This window comes from Panthera pardus, unplaced genomic scaffold, assembly GCF_024362965.1.
Source record: "Panthera pardus isolate Hobbes unplaced genomic scaffold, ASM2436296v1 HiC_scaffold_6, whole genome shotgun sequence".
NCBI classification, from domain to species: domain Eukaryota; kingdom Metazoa; phylum Chordata; class Mammalia; order Carnivora; family Felidae; genus Panthera; species Panthera pardus.
The window spans coordinates 22,008,408-22,034,566 of NW_026526991.1; the positions used below are offsets into that span (position 1 = coordinate 22,008,408).

The window sequence follows — 26,159 nt, forward strand, 5'->3', positions numbered from 1 at the left end:
ATGAATATTTATCATTTTTATAAATAGAAAAGATTACTTTATTTTTAAATAGTTTTATTATTAACCACTGCTAACATTGAGGTGGATACTACTTTAGAATTGCTCTTCACATGCCTGTATATATATTTAATTCATTAATTCATTCACAGAATATTTATTATCTACTATGTTCCAATCTTTCTTCTAATCTCTAGATATAGCAGCTAAAAAAAAAGTAGAAGGAGAAGAAGAAAAATCTCTGCCCTCCTGAAGCTTAGTTGGGGAAGAAAAGCATAAATACATAAAATGCCCACTTTTGATATTGATAGGTGGCATGGAGAAAGCATAAAGGAGGGGACAGGATAAGGATAAGTGATTACCGTTTTAAATAGAGTGATGTATGGAGGCCTCACTGAGAAGATAATGAAGTAAAGCCTCATCAGTGATAGGCACTTGAAGAGGGTGTTAGAGGGGGCCATGCAGCTTCCTAAGGGAAGATAGTCCCAGGCAGAGGGAACTACAAGTACAAAATAATAAGATAGTGACACAGAAGAATGCCTAATGTGTTGAAGGAATAGCAGGGAAACAAGATGGCTAGATGTAAGTAAATGAAAAGGAGAATACTAGGAGCTTAGGTTGCAGAATTGGGGTGAGATGTTGTATGGCCTCATAGACTATTCTAAGTGTTTTGGTCTTATTCAGAGTGAATTGAGGTTCCAGCGGAGAGTTTTGAGCAGAGAGGTGACATAATCTGACTTGGTTTTACCAGGATTACTCAGACTTCTGTGTTGAGGATTGTCTGAAAAGGTACACATGTGGAACCTGGGAAACCAGCTAGAAGACTATTACAACAATCCAGGGTAAAGATGAGTGGACAGGTTGCAGGTCTATTTTAAAGGTAGAGCCAACAGGATTCACTGTATAATTGGGTATGTGGTGTGAGAGAAAATGAGACATGAGGATGCCTCCAATGTATCTGGATATTCAAGTCTGGAGTTAAGGGAGAAATCAGGTTGAAAATACAAATGTAGGAGTTGTCATTGTTTAGATGATATTTTAAGCCCTGGAACTGAAAAAGACTAGCAAGGGAATAAATGTAAACAGAGAAAGGAAGAGGACCAACTGAGCCATGCCCTGGTGCCCTTCAGTGCCTTGACACTGGGGAGGTCAGGAGGAATGAGCATGAGAAGGAGCAGCCTGTGAGGTAGGATAAAAACCAGAAGAGTGTGGTATCTTAGGACCTAAATGAAAGTGTCTCATACAGGAGGGGTTATTAACTGTGTTAATTGTATAGCTGGCAGATGGAGTAGGATGAGGATTAAGAAATGTTCATTTTAGCAATATGGAGGTTTTGCTGACATTTATGATGGACTTTCAGTGGAGGAATATGGAACAAAAGCCTATTTGGAATGGATTTAAGAGGCTAGGAGGAGAAAAATTAGAATTACCCTCTTTTCTTCAGAGCTGGAACACTGCTTTCTGTATTTTCTTACTTTAAGTTAATACCTCCCTTTCTGTGTTTAAGTGGCAGAACTGGCAATTTGATTGCATTTCATTTTTTCCTAGTCATGGAAAATTACATGGTGCCCCCATCCTGAAAAATGCAGTGAGATATTTAGCTAATGAATATGCCATCTACCAACACTTCAGCTAAAGAGGATCTCTCCAGCTTCCATGACCATAAGAAACCCCAAAATACATAGATCCTTTGTTTAGGCTCTCTGACTGCTATTTTTGCAGTGTCTTCTTTAGTCAGTTGTGGAATCATGTGAAAGATAGCCATAAATGATCGATTTTCTAGGCTATTTTGCATACATTTAATGCACATCTAGTTCTGTCTGAATCAGATGGAAACATTAACAGAGTTGAGCAGTACTGCAGTCATCATATCATCGTTGCCATGGCTATAGCACCAAACCCTTATAGAAGATTTTTATTTTACATGAAATATTTCTTGCCATAGCAACAGCAGTGTTGATTTAAAACACAACTCACTAGATATAATTTATCTTTAACATTTCTGTGTATTTTCTATGGTGTGTCTTGTTAATAGGATTACACTTTTGATGACTCTCCTGCTCTTTTGAAATGAGACATCTCTTGAGATGTGTGTGAGAAAAATCTAGGATGCTCATTGCTTGCAGGAATAGAAAACTCAGGGGAACACATTTGAATGCTTTACATTCCAGAGCTTATATTAAAGATGTTTGGGTGACTTTGAGTTCAAATTCAGGATAGATCTTTTGAAAACTGAATCAGAGTGATTATTCATTTTAGAGTAATTAAAAATAATTTCCACCCTTTTTATATTGCAAAATTGCTTTTTTAATTTAAATATTATAAAGCTACTTTTTAATTGTTTTTTTTTTTTTTTTTTTTCATTTTTCCAGAGCACTTCTTTGTTTCTGTTTCACAACCAGTTGGGAGAATATAAAAACAGAAGTTGTTTTTAAAATAAGTTAAAACCTAAGGACCTTAAAAACAATGGACTTGAGTTAAAGGGGTTCTTTCCTCTTCCCTCATTATAGTCTTTTTCGTCTACTTAGAAAAATACATGGTTACAGTGATTTCAGTATTACAAAGAAATACATTTTGGTAAGAGAGAAACAAAACCTCTTGGTTCCAAATGTAGTTATTCACTATAGGCCATTTATTCATCTGGCTCTAGGCTATGGGAATTACTCCTAGCACAGAACTCCCTTTGAAATCCCTAACTCCCTAGGGGATCAGAGATAGATGAGAAACTGCCCCTATGAACTTGGTTTATACACAGGAAACAAAGAAGTTAGTGGTTGATGGTAACAGAGGAAAGGCGTGTGGGAAGGGTGAATGTAGCTAGCTTCCTCTGCTTGCAACAGGAGCTTCTTTCAATGCACAGCGCATGCCAAGACAGATCAGGCACTCTACCAAAAAGATACAATAATTTAGTAATACAGTCTGCCCAGGCAGCTTAGCAGCTGGAAACGAGGGAGCCTTGGGATTTGCTATAAACGGTGGGGAAATTGGCTGATAGCCTCTCTCCTATATTGAGCAAAGGGAGCAAGAGAAAAGATTATAAATGTTTGAAATTCGAGCCAAACAGCCCGGTCTGTTCTGGTCCAGGAGCCGCCAGGACTCTAGCAGCCTCTGGCTTCTGTATTAAATACTGAGTTTGGCAGAGTGTGGGGCTAAAAGGCCAGGAAAGAACAGCGTTTACATGGATGCATTTTCAGAAAGGCAGTTGCTGATCTTAAGTTGTTTAGAGGAGGGGATTTTATTGCATGCTGGGTCCAACGCTATAGAGCATTTAAGCAGAGCAATGATCTTGGGCTAATTGTGCAATCAGAATAAATACCCAAAGGTCACTGCTGATATCTGAAGAGGGACCCACTGGGTGGTTTTCCAACTCCAGTAATACTAAGACAGTGTTTCGGGACCCCAAAGAAGAGGTTCTTGAGTCTCAATGTTACAGAAATGAACACTGAACTCAAGAGAAAGAAAACAGGTAGAGTTTAGTAGAGATAGAATGTATACAAGGGAGCTGGCAAGAAAGAGGAATGTCACTCCCTGAAGGGGTAGCATGCAAGCCTTATAAAGGCACTTTTCCAAAGGGAGGGGTGGGCAGGGCAGGGAGGAAGTGTCCTTCAGTCCCATAGTCATTATCTTATGGTCATTACTTTAAAAAAAATTTTTTTTAATATTTATTTATTTTTGAGAGATAGGGCATGAGCTGAGGAGGAGCAGAGGGAGGGAGACACAGAATCCAAAGCAGGCTCCGGGCTCTGAGCTGTCAGCACAGAGCCTGATGCGGGGCTTGAGCTCAGGTACCATGAGATCATGACCTGAGCCAAAGTCGGATGCTTAACCATCTGAGCCACCCAGGCACCCCATCTTATGGTCATTACTTTGTAGTGGACGTAAAACAATCACAGGATACCTTTTACAATGGTCAACATTGTTTTAGGGTTCCTGGAAAATAGGAATACTTGTGCAAGCAGGCTTTAAATTGTTACTTTTTTTTTTTTTAATAGAGACAGAGCACATGAGTGGGGGAGAGAGAGAGAGAGAGAGAGACAGAATCTCACCCAGTGCAGAGCCTGACATGGGGCTCAATCTTATGACTCCATGAAATCATGACCTGAACCCAAATCAGGAGTCCCATGCTTAACTGACTGAGCCACCCAGATGCCCCTAAATTGTTACTTCTAATTTTGCCCAGACTACCATTACTCCTTGACGGCTGTTATCTCTCATTTGTTCTCTTTCCCAGAAGGAGGTATTTGTCTCTAAGTATGGAAACTTTTAACCCTTGCCTCAGACCAGTGGCTTTACAGGAGTTAAGTCCCTCTTGCTTTCCCTATACTGTCTCGATAGGACATGTGCTGAAGCCATAGGAAATTCTGGGGTAAACCATAAGCACAAAACCTTGTAATGGAATGGAAAGAGGCAGGTTTTGGACTAGCCAGATTTATATCCTACACTGTCTCCTCTGTTTACTAGCTATTCCTTATCAGTTTAAAGGTAATGATAATACCTACTTCAGAGACTTATGTGAGGATTGACCTAATGAAATAGAATAACCTTGAACATAGAAGAGAAATAATAAGTGTTGGTTCCCCTTTCCTAGTATGGAATCTTAGCCTTTTTAATTTTTGAAATAAGTATGGAATTTATATTTATTTAAATTAATTTCATATATCTTTGGAAACTTTAATTGATTTTGACTTAGGGAATTAAGAGAATATGAGCTCTATATAGTTGCCTCTGTGGCTTATTATTATTTGTTTGACTCATACTTCTGTCTTAGTATATATGTAACCTGAAAAGACATTCTTAATATTTGGATGTAAATGAACATACTAGCCAGAGCACATAAGTGCTATAACTAAGAAAACAGTCAGATAAATAAACTACGACAAGGTTTATATAATTACATTATAAATGAACAAAAACAGGGGGCACCTGGATGGCTCAGTCAGTTAAGCATCGGACTCTTAATTTCAGTTCAGGTCATGATCTCAGAGTTATAAAATTGAGCCCTACATTGGGCTCCTTGCTGAGGGGGGAGCCTGCTTAAGATTCTCTCTCTCCCTCTCTCTGCCCCTCCCCCCCCCCACTCTCTCTTTAAATAAATAAATAAAATATACTTTAAATAAATAAACAAAAAATAGATAACATGTCTCACAAATATTTCTGATAAGACTCAGTACCCCTTTAAAAGATTGTTGAGCCATATTGACCATATATTGACCAAAGTTTAGCTCCTAGTTCTCTTTAAGTGATCTAGGATTTAAATACAAAACACACTCTGTGATTATTTTGCATGATTATCTTTTTAAATGAATATCATGGAGTAATTGGAATGCTTTAAACCTTACCAAAACTCCATGAATTTCTTTTGTGTTCTTTATAAATATACATTTTAGTGGGATCTTATTTTAAAAAGGATTTGTTTTATTTGAGTTCATAATTACAGTAAGCTTGTTCTTCATTTATATAATACTCAGGATAATTTATTGACTTATATATTGTATCACACATTACAAAGTATTAACATTCATGGCAAGGCAATTTATTATTAACTCTACCTATTTAGTAGACTCACAATAAACTAGATCTAGATTTTTTGAATTGAAATATTCATGAATGTACATTTTTATGATAAAAATATTTTGCTGCAAAGTATTACGGCAGACTAAGTGCTCTGAGACATCTGTCTGCAGCAGAACAAATATATTCTGAATAGGACACATTCTTTGAGACATTGCCTGCTCTAACAAGCTTTGCTCTCTAAAATATGTGTTAGAAGACAAGAGAGTCAATGTTGCTCTGAGTGCAGATGTCAATAAAACCATTGCTGTTTGTATACTGTACCCTGTTCAGTGGTGAAGTGGGAAGGCTGAGTCAAAACTATTTAGGGAAATGGAAGGCAAACATAAATTTCCCTCTGGGGGAATCTCTGATCAGATTGACAAGCTTCCATAGATTAAGATCAAGTAATGAGGTAACAATTAATGATTCCCAATCACCTTAGAAAGTAAATCACTGTAAGTGGGTATGATCAAAAATAGCAAATACATATCTAATCCCCAGTGACTATAGGTATTGTTACTGAAAATCGGAAGTAAAACAATGATAAATCAAACAAAACAACTATAATATGTTTAAAGAAATAAATGCCCAGGGTGCCTGGGTGGCTCAGTCAGTTAAGCACCTGACTTCGGCTCAGGTCATGATCTCACAGTTTTTGAGTTTGAGCCCCACGTCAGGCTCTGTGCTGACAGCTCAGAGCCTGGAGCCTGCTTCAGATTCTGTGCCTCCCTTTCTTTCTGCCCCTCCCCTGCTTGTGCTCTGTCTCTCTCTCTCTCTCTCTCTCAAAAATAAAAATAAAACATTAAAAAAAAAGAAAAGAAAGAAATGCCCAATCATGAAGATGAATAAAAACAAGGACTATCAGTAAATAGCATGCAAATTGAAAAATAAATGGCATTTCTAAATATGAAAAATATAACACTTGAAATTATTTTTAAAATTCTGCATGAATAGAATTATATATTACCAGATTAGGCAGAGGTGAAAAGAGAATTGGTGAATTGGAAAATAAATCTGAAGAAATTCTCCACCATGTAGCACAAAGGGCCAAAGAAGCAAAAAATATGGAAAACATGAAGAGATGAAGGATGGAATAAGAGAGTTAACATGCACTTAATCAGAGACTTGGGATGAAATAATAAAGAGTATATAGGAGAGGAAATTTGTTGATGGATAATGGCTGAATTTTTTTCCCACAACTGATAAAACATTAAATCATAGGTCCAGGAAACACACTGTATTCCAAACAGGATAAAAAAAGAGAAATCCACAGTAAGACACATTATTGTGAAGTTGAAAGATACAGAGAAGGTTCTCAAAGCAGGTGGAGAAATGATGGGTCACCTGCAGCAAAAACACAAAATAATGATTGCCAATTTATCAAGGAAATGATAGAAGCCAAAAAGAGCAAAATAATATCTTCAAGGTATGAGAGAAAACCCTCGATCTCAAATGGTGAACTTTAAAAACCTTTTTTTAATAAATGAAAGTGTAATATAAAGTCATTTATAGTTGAAAAACAAAAGGATTTACCAAGACATTTTTTCCAAAAGAATAATCTCAAGGATTACTTCAAGAGGGAAAATGATCTTAGGCCATTCTGAGGAAGTAATAATGAATAAATAAAATGGTAAACATATATGCAAATTAAAATAAAAATAATCTGAATAAAATAATAACATCTGATTTGGAAAAATTATTAAATAAAATGAAAACACTGACAACAGCATTTGTTACAGAACAAGTAAGTGAATTCAAGTGATCTAAAATCTTAAAACTATTCAGGAAGTGAGTGGATAAGGTACTGTTCAACTTTAGACTTTTAAATTCAAAATGGGGGGGGGGGGGGGCCCTGGGTGGCTCAGTCGGTTAAGCATCCGACTTTGGCTAAGGTCATGATCTCTCAGTATGTGAGTTTGAGCCCCACGTCAGGCTCTGTGCTGACCGCTCAGAGCCTGGAACTTGCTTTGGATTCTGTGTCCTCCCCCCTCTCTCTGCCCCTCCCCCACTCATGCTCTATCTCGCTCTGTCTCTCAAAAATCAATAAATGTTAAAAAAAATTAAAAATTAAAATGTAGGGAAAAATTTTAAGTGTACCAAAAGGATAAAAATAAGTTATATAAATCCAAGACATGGAAAAAATAGTAATGAGAAAAAAAGAACAAAAAAGGGAATAGAGGTGAAAAAAATATGAAAGATAAAAAGATATCAAAATGTATAGTAGAACAAAGTCTAAATATGTAATCACTGAAATCAACATAAATTTGCTAATTTCACTAGTTAAAAGGAAGAGATTGTTTAGATAGTAGGAAAACAAAATCCAGCTTTATGCTCTTTAAAATAGGTACATCTATAGCTAAGGGCTATACACCCCAAAAGGTACACACCCAAAAAAGGTAAAGATGAAAGGAGTTATATCTGAGAAGTATTAGCCCAAAGAAAGTTGGGTAGCTATATCAGTATCAAGCCAAGTAGACTTTAACATTGAAGCATTTCCAAGATATAGTCACTATGAAATATTATAACATTCAATTCACCAAGAAAATATAAAAATTCTAAACATGTATGCACTTAAAAATTATCCGTATGATATACATCATATAATATCATAAGTCCACTAAAACCAGGAGATTTCAACATACCTCAGTTAATGGAATATTTTAACAGCTCAATTAATCAATTTAATGTAGTAAAAGACATACAGCTTGGTACCCAACAATTAGAGAGTACATGTCATTTTCATGAAACATTGATAAAAATTGATTTTGACTTGGCTATAAGTTTCAATACATGTCAAAGACTCAGGTACATATATACATTTTCTGACAAGAATTCAATTAAGTTGGGGCGCCTGGGTGGCTCAGTCAGTTAAGCGTCCAACTTCCGCTCAGGTCATGATCTGGCGGTCCATGAGTTCGAGCCCCGCATGGGGCTCTGTGCTGACAGCTCAGAGCCTGGAGCCTGTTTAGGATTCTGTGTCTCCCTCTCTCTGACCCTCCCCCGGTTAATGCTCTGTCTCTCTCTGTCTCAAAAATAAATAAATGTTAAAAAAAAGAATTCAATTAAGTTAAAGACTCCCATATATATCCTCATAAATTTGTGTATTTAAATACACACCTTTCAATAACTCATGAAAAATGAGTTGAGACACCATAATTCTAACTTAAAAATGTTTATATTTAAACAAAAATGTAAATACTAAATATCAAACATGGTGAAAGCAGCATAAGTGGAACTAAGAAATTTTAAATTCTTATAATAGAAAAGAAGAAATACAGGGCACTTGGGTGGCTCAGTCAGTTAAGTGCCCAATTCTTGGGTTTGGGTCAGGTCATGATCTCAGTGTTCATGTCATCAAGCCCTGTATGGGGCTCCGTGCAGCTCCATGGGGATGCTAATGGTACAGAGCGTACTTGGGATTCTCTCTCTCTCCCTCTCTCTGCCCCTCTCTCACTCGCTCTCTCTCTCAAAATAAATAAATAAACTGAAAAGAAAAGAAAAGAAGAAATGCTGAAGACTAATTAGCTAAGTGCAAATTTTAAAAATTTCATAATAAATGATAGGAAAAAAAACAGAAAAGTAGGAAAAAGGAAATGGCAAAGAACAGAAATTAATGAAGTAGAACAGAAACTAATATACAAAATCAGGAGCAGAATATTTTATATACTTAAAAGTGAATGTAATTACCACTAAGAACAGTATAGAAGAAAGGGAGACTGTACCAACAAACTATATTAGCAATGAGAAGGAATATAACTACAGTTACATAAAAAGATAATAAGAAAAAAATATGAACAACTTTGTGCCAACAGATATTTAAATTGAGAGAGATGAATAAATTCTAGATAATTATAACCTACCAAAACTTCAAAAAGATATAGAAACCCCAAATAGTCATACGGCTATTAGAGAAATTGAATGAATAATGAAAAATCTTTCCACAAAGAATATATTGAGTCAAGATTATTTTAAAAGTAACAAATATAGCTGTTAAGAAACAGACTATTCTAATCTTATACAAACCCGTCTAGACAATTGAAGAAATGGGAATTTTCCCCATCTAGTTCTGTAACACTAATAAGCTTCATAGCAAAACTAGACAGCATAAGAAATAAAAAATTAAAGGCCTATTTCATTCATGAACATAGATGCAAAAATCATAAACCAAATACTAGCAACCCAAATCTAGTGGGACAGCAAAAAAAAATTCATTATGACCAATTCATCCCATTAACATCCAGCATGTTTAACATAAGAAAGTGTGTTATTCACACTAATGGATTAAAGGAGAAAAACTACATAATGAACTCAATGGGTGAAGAAAACCATTTGATATAAACCCAATATTCAATCATAACTGAAATTCTCAGCGAAGTTGAAATACAAAAGAACATACTTAATAAATGGTATCTATCCAAAAATTAGAAAAAGCATAATTTTAAAAGGGAATCAGAGGTATTCTGTGGTAGATCTGATTACTGCTCTCAACTCTTCACTCCCTTTTCTGCTATGTTACACTGTACAGCAGGACAGTAGGTGGCCTTTACATCCTCATTTCATTTACATTAGTTTTAGACACATGACTTTATTCCATCAGTAAATGAGAGAATACGTGATAATGTGCCAGTTCCCACAGTGAGACCTGAAGATCCATCACCCATTTCCACTGTGGAAAGATATATCATGTAGCCTCTTAACAACTCCATTGAACCCTCATGAGGTAATGAGAGGGAAAAAGGCAAATAGATGCCCTTAGTATTAGTCTGAAAACTGTTTTGACCTCATAGGACCCTTGTGAAAAGATCTCGGGGACCCCAAGCATCCCTGGACAACACTTAGAGAAACAATGTTGTGGGATAGCATTTCCTACAAGCAATTATACATTCTTGCACAATCTCAATGGAACCAAATCAGAAAATTAACATTAATACATTACTAACATCTATTCCTAAGACTTGATTCAAGTTTTCTACTCTCTCCAATAATAACCTTCACGATAAAAAGAAACTAGCTCAGGATCCCATGTTGCATTTATAGTTGTAATGTCTCTAGTTTCCCTCCATCTGAACAGTTCCTCTGACTTTCCTTGGCATTCATTACCTTGATACTTTTGAAGATTAAAAAGCAGTTATTTTGTAGAATATCTCACAAATTATCCTCATCTCATATTTCTGCATGAGTAGATTAAGGTTATGCATCTTTGGCAGAAAAATCCAGAAGTGATTCTGTGTTTTTCTCATTGTATCCTATCAGGTGGGGCAAGATTTTTATTTGCTCTATTACCAGTGATGTTCACCTTGATCATTTGATTAAGGTAGTGCCCCCAGAATTTTTCACCATAGAGTTAGTCTTTATGCATTGTAATTAATAGGTATCTTGTGGAGATGCGATTTGAAATTATTTAAATTTCCCATTCCTAATCAAACTTTTGAATCATTCATGTATTTATATATTGTTATGGGCTCATGTGTTTCTATTTTTATTATAATAGATTATAATTTATTAACTGTCATTATGTATTTTGTTCCCAAAACTGTCCTCAGTTTAACCAGTTGGCCCATTTGAGCTGGCTTCTGTATCCTCCTAACATGCCTCATCACTCTGAGTACTTCTTTGCTTTCTGGCACAAGGTGTTCCAGGCTCATCTTGCACCTTCTGTGCACTGGCACTGATATCAGTCATTTCTCAATGGATCCTTGTTTATTTGAGTGGAATATATATTTAGAAGCAAAAATCTAGGCTTTACTTACTGCTACTGGGATTTCAATTTCCCAGGCCCTCTTAGTAGACAGAGGTAGCTAATATAAGGTAATATATATGTGTTAATACATATATGCACAAATACATATTTACATGTCTTCTGTCTTGAAAATATTGATATCTCCAATTCCAATCCAATATCACAAGGTTCACTCTAGTTTTCTTCCTCTTCATATTTAAAATTCTCTCTTAAACAGTGAGAAATCTGGCTCCCACTATCCTTAATGTAGTTGCTTATTTGATTAGCCCTTCTGTATGTAACCAATCTCCCAGATCTACCTCCTCCCCACTCAGGTATCCTTTTTACCTTGACTGATATATTTTTTTTAAGTTTATTTATTTATTTTGAGAGCATGAGTGGTGGAGCAGCAGAGAGAGAGGGAGAGAGAGAATACCCAGCAGGCTCTGTGCTGTCAACATGGAGCCTGATGTAGGGCTCGAACCCACAAAGCCGTGAGATCATGACCTGAGGTGAAACCAAGAGTTGGAAGCTTAACTGACTGAGCGACCCAGGCGCTCCTCACCTTGACTGAGACTTGAGTCTCCATACCAGTTTATCTCTCTTTATAAACATCCTGCCTGCACTCCTGGGACTACACCTTATGGCAGGCCATTGCCACACATGGACATCCTCCTTTGCCTGATTGGGCTTTGACATCCCGTGGTAGGCCACCTCATGGAGGAACACTTTTCTCTTCTGGACATGGACACATTCCTTGCGCTGTTTGAGTTTTGCTCTCCTTGCTAGGCTACCTTTCTGCAGGGATATTCTCCTTGCTTTGCTCAGTTTCTGACTCCTTCAGCTAGGCCATTCCCCTTCCATAGATTACCTCCTTACCCTCACCTGAGCCCTGACACTCCATACCAGACTACTCCCTGTGTGGACATTCACCAAACACTGTGTGGGCCCCAACATGCCATGCTGTGTTTCCCCCAAACATAGTTACCACCATTACCCTGCTTGGGTGCTGATTTTCAACTCTGAGTCACTGCAAACCTCCACTCTCCACTGAAGGCATGGATGCCTTCTCACTCTTTCTCATCTAATGACTTTAGGACTGAATTGCCCCTGGAGTGAATGGGAAAGGAGAAAGGAAATGAGCAGCCATTTGATATCTGAGCTCCTCTGTTTATTGTATAGGTTGTTCCTTCAGAATTTGTATCATTTTCTTAATTTCTTTTAAATACTTTTTAATTTTAGTTTACTGTTTTCAAATTCTCTGGGGCTACATTTGTTATTTGTTTTCATTAGCTCTTAAACATTCATTTTCATTTCTTTTTCTTACATGTCTTTAATTGAGGTTTTATTAAAATCCTTTTTTTGTTTGTTTGTTTCCTCATGTTTAATGAGAGGAGATGTCCTGGATTATTCAAGCACAAAAGGTTCTTGTATGAGAGTAGGCATGAGCCATACCATATGAAAGTAGCTTTACCCACTTCACTGTTCAAGGACTTTCTCCTTTGTGGTTACTGTGAAGTATTCAGAAACAGGGGTGCTTCTCTTGATTCAGAATACTTGCTGCCATTACCTCAGTGTTCTCCAGAGCTCCATGCACTTTGCTTTCCAAAGTAGTACTCTCACAGTTGAACATTATATTTTGCTACTATTATGTCCAAGGCCTCCCTCCTCTAGACCTCTGCCTCCCATACCACTCCTACCTCCCCTTCTATAAAGTGTTTTTCCCCCTAAGGTCTCTGGTATTTGCACCCTGTTCAATTTGGATTCTGCTCCTGAAAGTTTTTCTCCAGAGTCTCTAGACCTACTAAGAGCACATCTTTATTGAATATTTCTGAGACTCTCAAGGGTATAAACTACTTCTTGTTGTCTTTTTGCAGGATATTTTCAAGTTCTGCTGGTTGTCCTCAGATTCTATCACTTACCACCCTTCTTAGTGCTGGGCCCTCTCTTTTTGGTAATCAGAATCTAATGGCAATTTCATGGCTTGCAAGGTCCATCCAATTTCATTTTCTTTTCACCACTACAGCTTCACAGCTTCACAGATCAAGTTCCGGATCTTGCTACTATCACCTGATTTGGCTTTGCCATCCATTTTCCAGGGTCACAGGGATTCCTTGATACCTGCTTTATTAAAGATATCACCCATAGTTGATTTTTTGTTTGTTTGTCGCTGTCCTGTGCTCATTTTATCCTTTCATTATCATATGTTTTTATTTAAATACCAGTTAGTTAACATACAGTATATTAGTGTCAGGTGTACATTATAGTGATTCAACCCTTCCATACAACACCCAGTACTCATCACAAGTGTACTCATTAATCCCCATCACCTATTTAACCCATCCCCCACCCACTTCCCTTCTGGTAACCATCAGTTTGTTCTCTATAGTTAAGAGTCTGCTTCTGGCTTGCCTCTTTCTCTTTTTTCCACCTTTGCTCATTTGTTTAGTTTCTTAAATTCCACATGAGTGAAATCATATGGTATCTGTCTTTTCTCTGACTTACTCTTCTTAGCATAATGCTGTCTAGCTCCATCCATGTCATTGCAAATGGAAAGAGTTTATTCTTTTTTATGACTAACATTTCATTATATCTATATAGATATATATCTATATATAGATTATAGGTATAGATACACACACACACACACACACACACCACATCTTTTTTTATCCATTCATCAGTCAATGGACACTTGGGCTGTTTCCATAATTTGCCTATTATAGATAATCTTCTATAAACATAGGAGTACATGTATGCCTTTGAATTAGTATTTTTGTATTATTTGGGTAAATACCTAGTAGTGCAATTTCTGGATCATAGAATAGTTCTATTTTTCACTTTTTGAGGAAGCTTCATACTATCTTCCACAGTGCCTGTACCCGTTTGCATTTCTATCAACAGTGTGAGAAGTTTCCTTTTTCTCCACATCCTTGCCAAGATCTGTTTTTTCTTGTGTTGTTGATTTTAGCCATTCTGACAGGTGTGAAGTGATATCTCATTGAAGTTTTGATTTGTATTTCCTGATGATCAGTGATCTTGAGGATGTTTTCATGAGTCTGTTGGCCATCTATATGTCTTCTTTGGAAAAATGTCTATTCATATCTTTGGCCCATTTTTAAAATTCCTTTTTTTTTTGGTGTTTAATTTTATAAGTTCTTTATATATTCTGGATAATAACCCTTTATCAAGTATGTCATTTGCAAATATTTTCTCCCATTCCATAGGTTGCCTTTTAGTTTTGTTGATTGTTTCTTTTGCTGTGCAGAAGCTTTCTGTTTTGATGTAGTCCTCATTGTTTATTTTTGCTTTTATTTCCTTTGCTTCAGGAGACACATCTAGAAAGAAGTTACTATGGCCATTGTCAAAGGGGTTACTGCCTGTGTTCTTTAGGATTTTTATGGTTTCAGGTCTCACATTTACATCTTTGATCCATTTTGAGTTTATTTTTGTGTTTTGTGTAAGAAAACGGTCCAGTTTCATTCTTTTGCATGTTGCTGTCCAGTTTCCCCAACACCATTTGTTGAAGAGACTGTCTTTTGTCCATTGGATAATCTTTCTTGCTTTGTTGAAAATTAATTGACCATGTGGTTGTGGGTTCATTTCTGGATTTTCTATTCTGTTCTCTTGATTTATGTGCCTGTTTTTGTGCCAGTACCATACTGTTTTTGTCACTACAGTTTGGTAATATAACTTGAAGTCTGGAATTGTGATACCTCCACCTTTGCTTTTCTTGTTCATGAATGACATATGAGACCAGATGGACTTAATAGATATATTTAGAACATTCCACCCTAAAACAGCAGAATACACATTCCTTTCAAATGAACAGGGAACAGTCTTCAGAATAGATTACATATATGATCACAAAACAGGCCTCAATAAATACAAAAAGATTTAAACCATACCATGCAACTTTTGTGACCACAATGCTATGAAACTAGAAGTCCACCACAAGAAAAATATTGGAAAGACCACAAATACATGGAAATTAAACAATATCCTACTAAACAATGAATGGGTCAACCAGGAAATCAAAGAAGAAATAAAAACAAATACATGGAAACAAATGAAAATTAAAACACAATGGCCCAAATCCTGTGGGATGCAGCAAAAACAGTTTTGAGAGGGGAGTATATAGCAATACAGGCCTACCTCAAGAAGCAAGTAAAATCTCAAATAAACAACCTACCCTTATATCTAAAAGAGAACAACAAACGAAGCCTAAAGCCAGCAGAAGGAAGGAAATAATAAATATTACAACAGAAATAACTGGTATGGAAAATAAACAAATAATAGATCGATGAAACCAGGAGCTGGTTCTTTGAACAAATTAATTAAATTGATAAACCTCCAGTCAAATTTATCAAAAAGGAAAGAGAAAGGACCCAAATAAATAAGTCACAAATGAGAGAGGAAAAATAACAACCACCATCACAGATTTTCTATTAATATTAGCGCTCAAATCCCTGGAAATGGAGAAATTTTTTATATTCTAAAGAGGAATAAAATGACCCAATAGACAAAAGTTATGATTTATAATATAAGAAAAAAATCACTCATTTTCCATTATTTGTTTTTATCTTAACATGAAATTTGGGATTTTATTGCTATTCAGGTATTAATATGGGTGATAAAGATCAGGGGCAAAAATGGGTAAAAAGAAATTGAACTACTTACTATTTGATACTTTTTCTGACATTTCTTTGAAATGCTAATGATGCTTTGAGTAACTATCAGATTGAAATTCACACATATTTAGTTCTGTACCTTGGCATGAAATATACACTTATCAACAGAGAAGTGTGAAATTAAATAGGACAAGTTATGAAAACAGTTTAATCTATATACTCTGCCTCAATTACATCTAAATAAATAGTAAGAAAATGCAAAAATCCTCTCCAAAGTATATTTTAAAAATACACAAGCATAAACAAAGAAGTAAATCCCATATATTTACCATGTCAAAATAACAATCTTTACTGAGTGTTTAATATAATCACTACTACTACATTTATTTGTAAAAATGAAATCCTTTAGATTAAAAATTGTTGAAATAACATAAACATACATTTAATGTGTTCTATGCCATTGGCATACTTCTACTATTTTAATAAGTCTTCACAACACTTATAGGTGTACACAATTACTATCTTTGCAGATATGAAAATATAAATACTGCATTGTCAGAATGTATTTTGAATAGTGTATTAATTCTTCTTTGAAAACTGGGTTACAGGCTGAATCATTTATCTATCATTGAATATCAAACCACTCCAAAACTTAATGGCTTAAACTAACAGCCATTTATTTAGCTCATGATTCTAGTGGGTATTTTCTTCTGGTCTGGGTCAGCCTCAGCTAATCTTGGCTGGGTCAATAGGCATACTGGCCTAAGATTGGTTAGTCATGGATGACCTCACTCAAATGTCTGGAAGTAGGCTTACTGTTGTCTAAAATGACAGAAATGGCTGGTGTATTAACCATGCCTTTTTATTTTGGGTGTGTTTTGTTTTGTTTTGGTTTTGTTTTTGATTCTTTGACATCTTGGGACCTTTCTGACCCTGGAGGAACTGCCCTTCCCAAGTTTAGCTAAATCTTAGAGATAGTCAACATGGCCTTCATATGCAAACCAAACAATCCACAGCCATATCCCCACCCCCCACTATCTTTATTATGCTCTCATGCTCTGGGGCACTTTTCACACCAGGACCAGACGACTAGGGACAGTTCCTATGCTCTAGAAGCTGCCAAAATGATTCAAACTAGCCACTCCTAAACCTGTACCCTGTTTCTCCCACTCCTTCATATAGAAATCACAATAAAGGCTCTTGCTCACCTTTTCCCCAGCTCATTCTGCCTCCTAACCAACCCTGGTGTTTCCCCTGTCCTCCTCCTCTTGGGATCTATAACAATTTATCTTTTCAATGGCAATTGTCTCCTGATCTGTTAGCCTCATCAAACTTGGAAAATAATAAAACCTACAATTTCAAATAGCTGAGTAATGTATTTCATCATCCATCAGACAAGTCTGGGCTTATTCACATGGCAGCAAGTTTGCAAGAGCAGCAAGAGAACAAGCCCTAATGCACAAGTGCTTTTCAAGTCTCTGCTTATATTATATGTACAATTGCTCCATTGGCCAAAGCAAGGTATGTGTCCCTACCCAGAGTCAGGTGGGAGGAAAGGATACAGTGTAGGGTGTGGCTTTGGGAGCCTTTGCAGATTTGGGCCATGCCATCAGTCTACCAAATACGCATTTCATGAGGTTTTGTGTCAACTTCTCATTCTCTTTGATTTGAGTAATCCTTAGAGTTTGGCCACTGAAATAAGCAAGTTGCCTTTTGACAACTCTTAGCAAAGATGTTACCAACTATCATGATGCTAAGAACTATTATTCAAAATACAAAGCTTATATGCTAATAACTAAATTTTCTTTTACTTAGGAAAGTCACTGCTTATCACTAGAGGACTTGGACAGTATAAAGCATTTTGGGGTTGTGATTATCGTCATTTTTGTGAAACCAGAGAGGGGATGATAACCTAATAATAATATTCACAGAAAACTTTAAATAATATTATGCCCCTAAAACTCTTATTTATCATGAATATGGTCAAAAACCTCTTGACTGAGATTTAAAGAACCTTTTTTCCCACAATAGGCTGATTATTTTCAATTTTCTTTTCATAATCACACCCTTTAGCCTTCTTCAGCAAGTTTCAAATTAAATTCTAAACTTCCTTATTTCTGAATTCCTCCTTCCTTTCACATTGTTTACCCATTACTGTCATCCAAACCAACCTGTTATGTTGTAAAGGACTATGGATCCAAGTAGCGTAGGAAGAAAAAGAAAATACATTGGAACAGAATGCCAAGTTTTATTTCCTCTTGGTATTATCTTGCTTCATGGTGGTGAAAAAAACCTTTTTTAGTCCACTTATCCAAATTCCAGGAACAGTCATAAACAGAAGAAAACAAGTCCCCTCCCACAAAGGGTTTACTTGCTTGTCTTTGAAATGTAGATTGTTCTTTTATCTGAATGGTAATTTATTTTCCAGGCCATTGGATATGGGAATCTGCTAGATCTTAGTTTGAATCACAGCTTAACTGTTTACTAGCTAGAAACTTCAGGAACTTAAGTTGCCTAAGTGTTCATTTTTACTTCCAAAAAATGGATATAATAGGCCATAAACTCAAGCCTTTAGAGAGAGTTCAGAGGTGCCTTAACTCACTCTCCATTCACTGTTCTACCTCAGGAAGGGTCTCAGTCGTGAGGGAAGGACAGGAGTTATCAAGGGTATAGTGTTGTTACACTGGAAAGGGATGCAGTTTTTGTGGGAAGACAGAGTGAGTATTATAGCATTGGGTGGGCACAGAGTATTCCTCCTTTAGACTGTTATCTCTTGGACCTCTCTTCCTAGCACTCCTCTCTTCCATCTCAAGATATTGTTGTGATAGGTTGGAGCAGGGGGACATGGTCTGTTTGGAAAAGCCCAGCAGGAAAGAGGGTTAGGTCCAGGGATATTCAAGGCCAGGAGCAAACCTGCCTCATCAGATCGTAGGGATAGAACAGTATAGGGATTGGGGCCAAGCTACCATAAAGTTGATTTGTATGAGGCATCCTCTGGGCAATATCTATTGAGACTTAATTATGGTTGCCAATTTGTTTAAATATATAAATGCAATATTCTGGTTATATCTCTATCAGATACTCATGATTATTATTAATCATTTCACAGAATTGTTATACAGATCAAATGAGATCTTGTAAATATAATCCCTAAGTCAGTGCCTAGTAAATAGCACATACCTGTTAAATGTTACTTATTAATTTATGAAAACTTTGGTGTTTGGGGTTTATAATACTAACCAACTTCTTTAAAGTGTAAGTCAGCAAGTCAGCTTTGGATTTGTTGTTATTATCTAGCACATTGGCTATTTTTGACTCTTTCACAAGATTGGGTTATGGGCTTATCAGGTAATTTAACTTTTGATTGTGGTACATATTTAGCTATATGAATTAAAATGACCAATCAAAAAGGCATATTGACTTCCTTTGCTAAGTTATTTGGCCAGGGTTTTACACACTATATCTTTAAAAGACAAATTAGGTCATAAAAAAGCATGGTATATTTTAAGTCCCAGAGAACATTTATGTTTTATCTTTAAAAAATTACAAAGCAATAAATTCTTCTTTTTTCTTTTCTGCATTACATTTTCAAAGATCTGAAGAAATTAAAAAATAACTGATGCTATTTCAGAGAAGAAAGAAAAAGATGGCTTTGTGTTAATAACTCAACACCAGTTTATTTTAAAAGCGTCTGGCTTTTTAGTGATATTATGGATTACGTTGTTTGCTTATGTTAAGCCTGAACAAATCCTTTTTGTCTAAATTGTAATTTATAGAATTATTCTTAATATTATACTTAAAGTGATACTATTAGTTTTATTTACTTTAAATAACTTCTAATTATGTTTCTTTTCAAGATTTTGTTTCTGAATTTATTTTCTGGAAGAAGGGCAAAGGGATATCATTATGTATGATCTTGATTTACCTGCCTGATGTCCTCCTACTGCACAATGATTCGTTTATTGTGAGGGTTTAGACACGGGAATTTTTTCAAATTAAGAAAACCCAGTTTTAGTATTCAATATAAAATATATGCTCTGGGGACAAGGAAGAACAGTATGCAATTACTCAATTAATACTCAATTCATATCTTTGAAATATATCCAAAGGTATGTCAGGAATATCTGGTTCACACACACACACACACACACACACACACACACACGCACACACACACGAATTCGCTTTATACATGGTACTATGGGGTCGTGGGTGTTTCATAGGGTGAAGATATCATTGTGTAGCAGCAAATTAAATGTCTGGATATTGCACAAATTTAAAAGGCACTGCTATTGTATCAGGGTTTTTGGAGTCTTTATAAACAGCCATCCTGAAGCCCTTCTCTTTTGCAGATGACCCTTCTCAACAGGAGGATAGCGATCCTCCAAAAGAATATGATCCTGGGCAATTTGCAGGCCTTCTCCATGGATCCTCTCCAGCCTGTGAGTCCCCTGAAAATCCATTTCATCTCTATGGGAAAAGAGATGAACGTGAAGGACAAGATGAAGTCAGTTCAGCAAACAGTCCTTTGCCTTTCAAGAAGTCTCCAATAGCAAATAACTCAGAACCTTTGGTAAAGAAAATTAAACCCAAAGTGGTCAGTAGAACAATTTTTCACAAAAAAAGCAACCAACTTGAAAACCATACTATTGTTGGTGCCAGAACAACTAGAAGTGGATCCCGGAATGGAGACCAGTGGATTGTGAACACGGGAGGATTTGTGGAAAGAGCCTGTACCCTGGGGAGAATAAGATCATTGCCAAAAGCCCTGATTGACATGCATTTATCAAAAAATGTCTCTAAATCGGATTCTGATCTCATTGCATACCCTTCAAATGAGAAAACACCAAGAGTTAACTGGAGTGAATCTTCACCTGCTGAACATACTTCTAAAGGGAATTCTGAAAGAACACCATCCTTCACTTCTGAATGGGAAGAAGTAAGACTTATTCTTGTTGTTCTTTATATAAGGCTTTGGAGTCAAAGGAGGTTTGGGGGAAGGGTTTTAAGTTTTAAGTCTTTCAGAGGCAAAAAAAAAAAAAAAAAAGAAAGAAAAAAAAAATAGCCGATGCATAGAGTTCCAAGTAGAAGGGCAAGGTTCTAGGGGTTATACATGATAATTTTGCAGCTAGTGTAAAAACAAACACAATTCCACACATGTGGAGAAATCTATTGTTTCCATAGAAATTGATATCAAGCAGAAGTAATAACTAGCTATGAGGTGCAAGAGAATGTTCACAGTATGTCCTACCAAGCACTGCAGCTGACAAACTGAGAAGTCTTTGTATTTCTGATGTTCTGTATCATTTTGCTACTTACTAAACTCTTTGTTAGCTCGTCTCCCTTCTTTAAAGTATCTTATATTTTCAGAAGAGCTCCTTATAATCTTAACCTTAATGGTAAACGGAATAGTTCTGGCTCTTCCCCAAGTTCCATACAACAAACCCAAATTACTTAATATTTCCCTTTTACAGCTACCAGAGAGATTAAGGAAAAAGATGTTGAGATCAAGTATCACTAATTTAAACTCTACTTAGGGGAGCCTGGGTAGCTCAGTCGGTTAAGCGTCCGACTTCGGCTCAGGTCATGATCTCACAGTTGGTGATTTCGAGCCCCACATCAGGCTCTGTGCTGACAGCTTAGAGCCTGGAGCCTGCTTCAGATTCTGTGTCTCCCTCTCTCTGACCCTCCCCCGTTCATGCTTTGTCTCTCTCTGTCTCAAAAATAAATACAAACATTTTAAAAAAAATTCAAACTGTACTTAAAGACAAAGTCTTCCATTTTATAGAATTACTCAGAAAGTAAGTGCCCTTGAAAGGTTATGAAATATCATCCTTTGTCCCTAAGGAGGACTACATCATAAAATAATGAAGTTCCTTGCCTTTTCTTGAATTTCTTCAGAGAATGGACCACATTCCCACTTAGCCTTTCACTCTAATGTTTCACATTTTTTTCTCTCAAAAGACTGTGCCAGTTAGATTGGGTTTTGAAGCACAATAGGTCACTCTAGTATTCTGAAACCTGAAACCTAGAGATGTCTGATATTGACATTCTGAATTGAGCTATTTGGGAAAATCACTTAATTTCTCTGCATCTGTTTCAGGGTGAACAAAATAGGGCACTTAAGTAATGCTTATTGCCCTTTCTGAAACCTGCTGTCTTACACAAGTTGCTAGGATGATGAGGAGTGGGATTAAACCATAAATGACTAAAACTTAGTCATATCTGCCTATAAATACTGTCCTACTTGACTGATAGTTTATTCAAGTCTCCCCATTTCTTATATTTATTAATTCTGTGAATAACATCTGAAATCATTTCTGCAATGAAGCAGAATTAATTAACATTGAACTTATCTCTTAGAATTAAGGTGTTTCTACAACTGGATTCTTGTGATTGCATGCCATGCCACAAATTAAGCTTGTGGCTGGTCAAGCCATTTGGTTCCAATGGCCATACCCACAGATGAAACCCACTCTTTCACCAGTCAAAAGACATGCATGCTCTCAGATGGAAAAGGAAGAATGCCTGGCAGAATGAACATCTTCACATGAACTTATCCCTTAGCCCCATCACTTTCTGAGTTTAAAGAATACACAGTTCCTAACTTACGGACCCACGAAGGTCCAAAGTTCATTTTAGGAAATATAAAGAAAAGGCAGTCTGATTTTGAAAGTTTAAGAAAGGGAAGCATAATTTATATTTTTAAAAGCAATTCAAAAATCGTCTGCTTCCTTTTAAACCTTTCTCAGCCAGACTCTTAATTGTGGTATTGCAAAGGTAATAATATCAAGAAAGTATGCTTCTGGAGTTTGGAAATTGTTTTAAAATGTGATGATAAAAGTGAATTGATAATTTATTTATATGGCTTTTGTTTCTCACAGATTGACAAAATAATGAATTCCATAGATGTTGGAATTAACAGTGAACTTGAGGAAATGAATGGTGAGACCACAAGTAAGGAAACCTTTATCTTCTACATTGTAATTAATAAATGTGCTCAAGAACTAGCTAGAAAATGTAGGAATCTTTAGGTAATTCCATGTTTTATTATAATGATAGCATCTACAGATTATTTCCTTACACTCACATCAAACAGCCATGACATCTAAATATGAGTTGTAAGTGTGATGATTTAGCAACTTGAGAGATTTTTTTCCCCAGGTGCTATGGCAGTTAACATTAATGGAGTTTCAACTTTGTGTAGAGCTAAATATGGAGCACTTCAAAGTGTTAAAGAGTATGATGACTTAATACACTACGATTTCCCATTCAGTGAAATGTCCCATTCATTCTGGCCAAAGTGATTAACAACTTACCCCCAAGTTACAAGCTCCAGTATGGCAAGAACTAGGTGTTACTTATCTTCATGTATCCCAGAATACCTAGCAGAATGTTTCACAGTTTTGCAATCGCTGTTTAACATATTGCCCTTGCGAAGTATTATTTTCTTCTTTATAACTAAAGCTCAGAGTGGAATTCCATTTGAAACTTTCTTTGAAGACTTTTTCCTTCATACTGATGGATGATGTCAAATACGAGACAGCTAAACCTAAAAATAACAGTCAAATTCATGCTAAAGAATCTACTATTCTGGATAGAGTCAAAAGAACTGGCTTAATTTCTATCCAGCCATTAAGTAGTGGTATAACTGTAGATTATTATACAGGTCTATAAAATTTGGAGTTAAAACAAGTGATTGCTAAGTTCTAGAAGAACTCGTTTAAGTTAGTAGTGATAGTTGATGGTTTTGTAGAGATAATGGGATTAAGATCTGTAAGAGAGAAGTCCAGATATAGCATAGGATAAACAGCTATGGGATTTTGTAGCCCTTTGGTCACCAGGGCCTTTTAAACAGTACCCCTAGTGACTCTTAAGCACAAGAAAGTTGGAAAATGGCTCTCTTATGATGCACTGGGCCTGGGTGGATAAATAGCAACATTGAAATTTGGGGTTGCAGCCACTGAAGGGAATATTCAGGCCTAGATGAACACCTTACTCATTTCTTCTATGCTGGGACAGGTAAGAAATTATTCCAATATGGCTGGACCCCATGTTAATTAAGTGATAATTGTTTAAAAGTTTGGACAATTTTTTTCTGAAATGCATATTTGTTTTAGATTTTAAAAACAGAAAAATTATGAAAAACATAACAAAATTATGTGCATATGTCTAATGACACAAATATGACATTAGCTCTGGGATAGCATGTATAGCCAGATCTCTCACACAGAAAGGCTGATAAACATTGAGGATTTTTCTAGTATCCAAAGAACTAACCTAGGAATATATGTTGCCGCATAGTTCTTTCAGACATGCTTACAAAATAATTTGAAGAAAGTATAGGAATACAGATTTTTAATTGATATGAAGTTAAGAATTTATTTTTTTTTACCAATAGGAAATTCCCTGATACTGAGAATGTTCAGGCAGAGACATAGTGCTTCTGTATTGGAAGATTTAGGTGACATTGAACATTAATGCTCTAAAATTCTTCAAATAGATAGTATTAGAATTATAAAAAAAAAACCATGATTATAATGAAAGATTAATGCTATAATAAGGGTAAGTGTTAATTAAAAATGCCACTCAGGCAAAGCTGCCTTTTAAGGGTACTTTAGTAGTAAACAAATCCACAGATTATTATCCCTAACTCTCCTCTTTCTACTGTTCATACCACCATCCTACACCCTGCCTTTATTTATTATTTTTCTACAGTGATAATGAAAATGAAAGTAGAGACTTAGTCCTCAAAGATTCATTACTATTAACAAAGACTGGTTCTGTATGTGCCTTAATTTTTGCCTTTTAATTACATATTAATTATACACTAAGTGATTGTACCATGTGGCATTCCAGTTGTCCTTTAGGTCATTTGTGAATTACAACTTTACTGGGCTGCAGGCTTTTCCCTCTTGAGGCTAGATAGAACTAGAGAGGTGACAACCCCATGAAAATACATTCCATGACTATGTACTGGGTTACCAAGTGTAGTCAGGGAATCACATGGTGAAACAAAAAAATCAAACAAATGTGAATTCAATTTTTTTAAGATTTTTTTAAATTTTATTTTTGAGAGAGAGAGAGAGAGAGAGCATGAATAGGGAAGGGGCAGAGAGAGAAGGGTACAGAATCCGAAGCAGGTTCCAGGCTCTGAACCGTCAGCACAGAGCCCAACACAGGGCTCAAACTCATGGACTGTGAGATCATGACCTGAGCGAAGTCAGTGGCTCAACTGATTGAGCCCACCCAGGAGCTCCTGATAGACATGAATTCAAATCTCAGTTCTGCTGTTTACCAAGTGTTTGATCTTAGGCAACTCATTCAGTTTCCCCATTAACAGAAATTAAGATATTAATATAGGAAAATTGTAGAGATGTGTGTAATGGCATATAGGTAGAGTCTGACACATGTAGATATGCATTATATTTCAGCTCCCCACCTTGCCCTACCATGAGAGAGATGTGGTGTTTGACACTGTGGACATATCAAGATAAACACACGTTACCCTTCCTTTAAGAACTTCATGATGTGAGCTAGTTTCATAGTCTTTGTGGTTAATTTCCTGTCCTCCCTGGAATAGTGGTGTGTCACTTGTTTTACAGGTAGTAAGAAGCCCAACAGTCAATTGGTACCAGAGAAGAGTAATTACTAAAAGAGATTATAAAACTCCATGGTACCCTGGAAAAGAAAAGAGAAAAATCTAGACTTGATTTAATTGCTTTTATGAAATCTGGATGTTCTCTATTTTCTTGACAATGGGGAAGAGATTTGCAATGAAATTAACAGGAGGTATATTTAGAATAAGTGAGAGGAAATACTACTTTACTTAGTGTGTGTTGTCAGTGTCTAGATTTTGCTTTGGAAGGCAACTGAACCAAGCCTGACTTTAACAGAGCTGCACAACTTTATGAGTTTTGTGACATTTGTGGCTAAAAACCTCAGAAGATGATTGGGAGAATAAAATCAGAAGCAGTGATGTATCAAAGATGAGCATTACATTTTCCATGCTCTTTCCTATTTTGTTTCAATGTTTTTGTTTGCCCTCCCCACCACCTGCACATTTGCAATTTCAGGTATTTTGTAAACAAAATATTTATTGGACCAGTAAGAGATTTGGAACACTTTCATCTTCACGCCTAAAAATAGGAACCAGATCAAAGTTTGAGCAGGCTCTGTGAATCATCAACTAGTTCCACTCATAGAAAACCATTTCCTCTTTTTTTTTTTATTTCCTCAGAAATTTTATAGTAGTTTGA

The 26,159-nt window shown here is 36.1% G+C and overlaps 1 protein-coding gene across 14 annotated transcripts in view; it reads left to right on the top strand.

The window, feature by feature from the left end:
- The window catches only part of ANKS1B (ankyrin repeat and sterile alpha motif domain containing 1B), a 1,073,811-nt gene that overhangs the window by 601,825 nt on the left and 445,827 nt on the right, over positions 1 to 26,159 (top strand). For all 14 annotated transcript variants that reach the window (XM_053895881.1, XM_053895874.1, XM_053895876.1 and 11 more), the window contains exons 13-14: positions 20,253 to 20,839; positions 22,785 to 22,857. In XM_053895881.1, the coding sequence (XP_053751856.1) occupies positions 20,253 to 20,839; positions 22,785 to 22,857 (660 nt within the window). The remainder of the gene's footprint in view (positions 1 to 20,252; positions 20,840 to 22,784; positions 22,858 to 26,159) is intronic.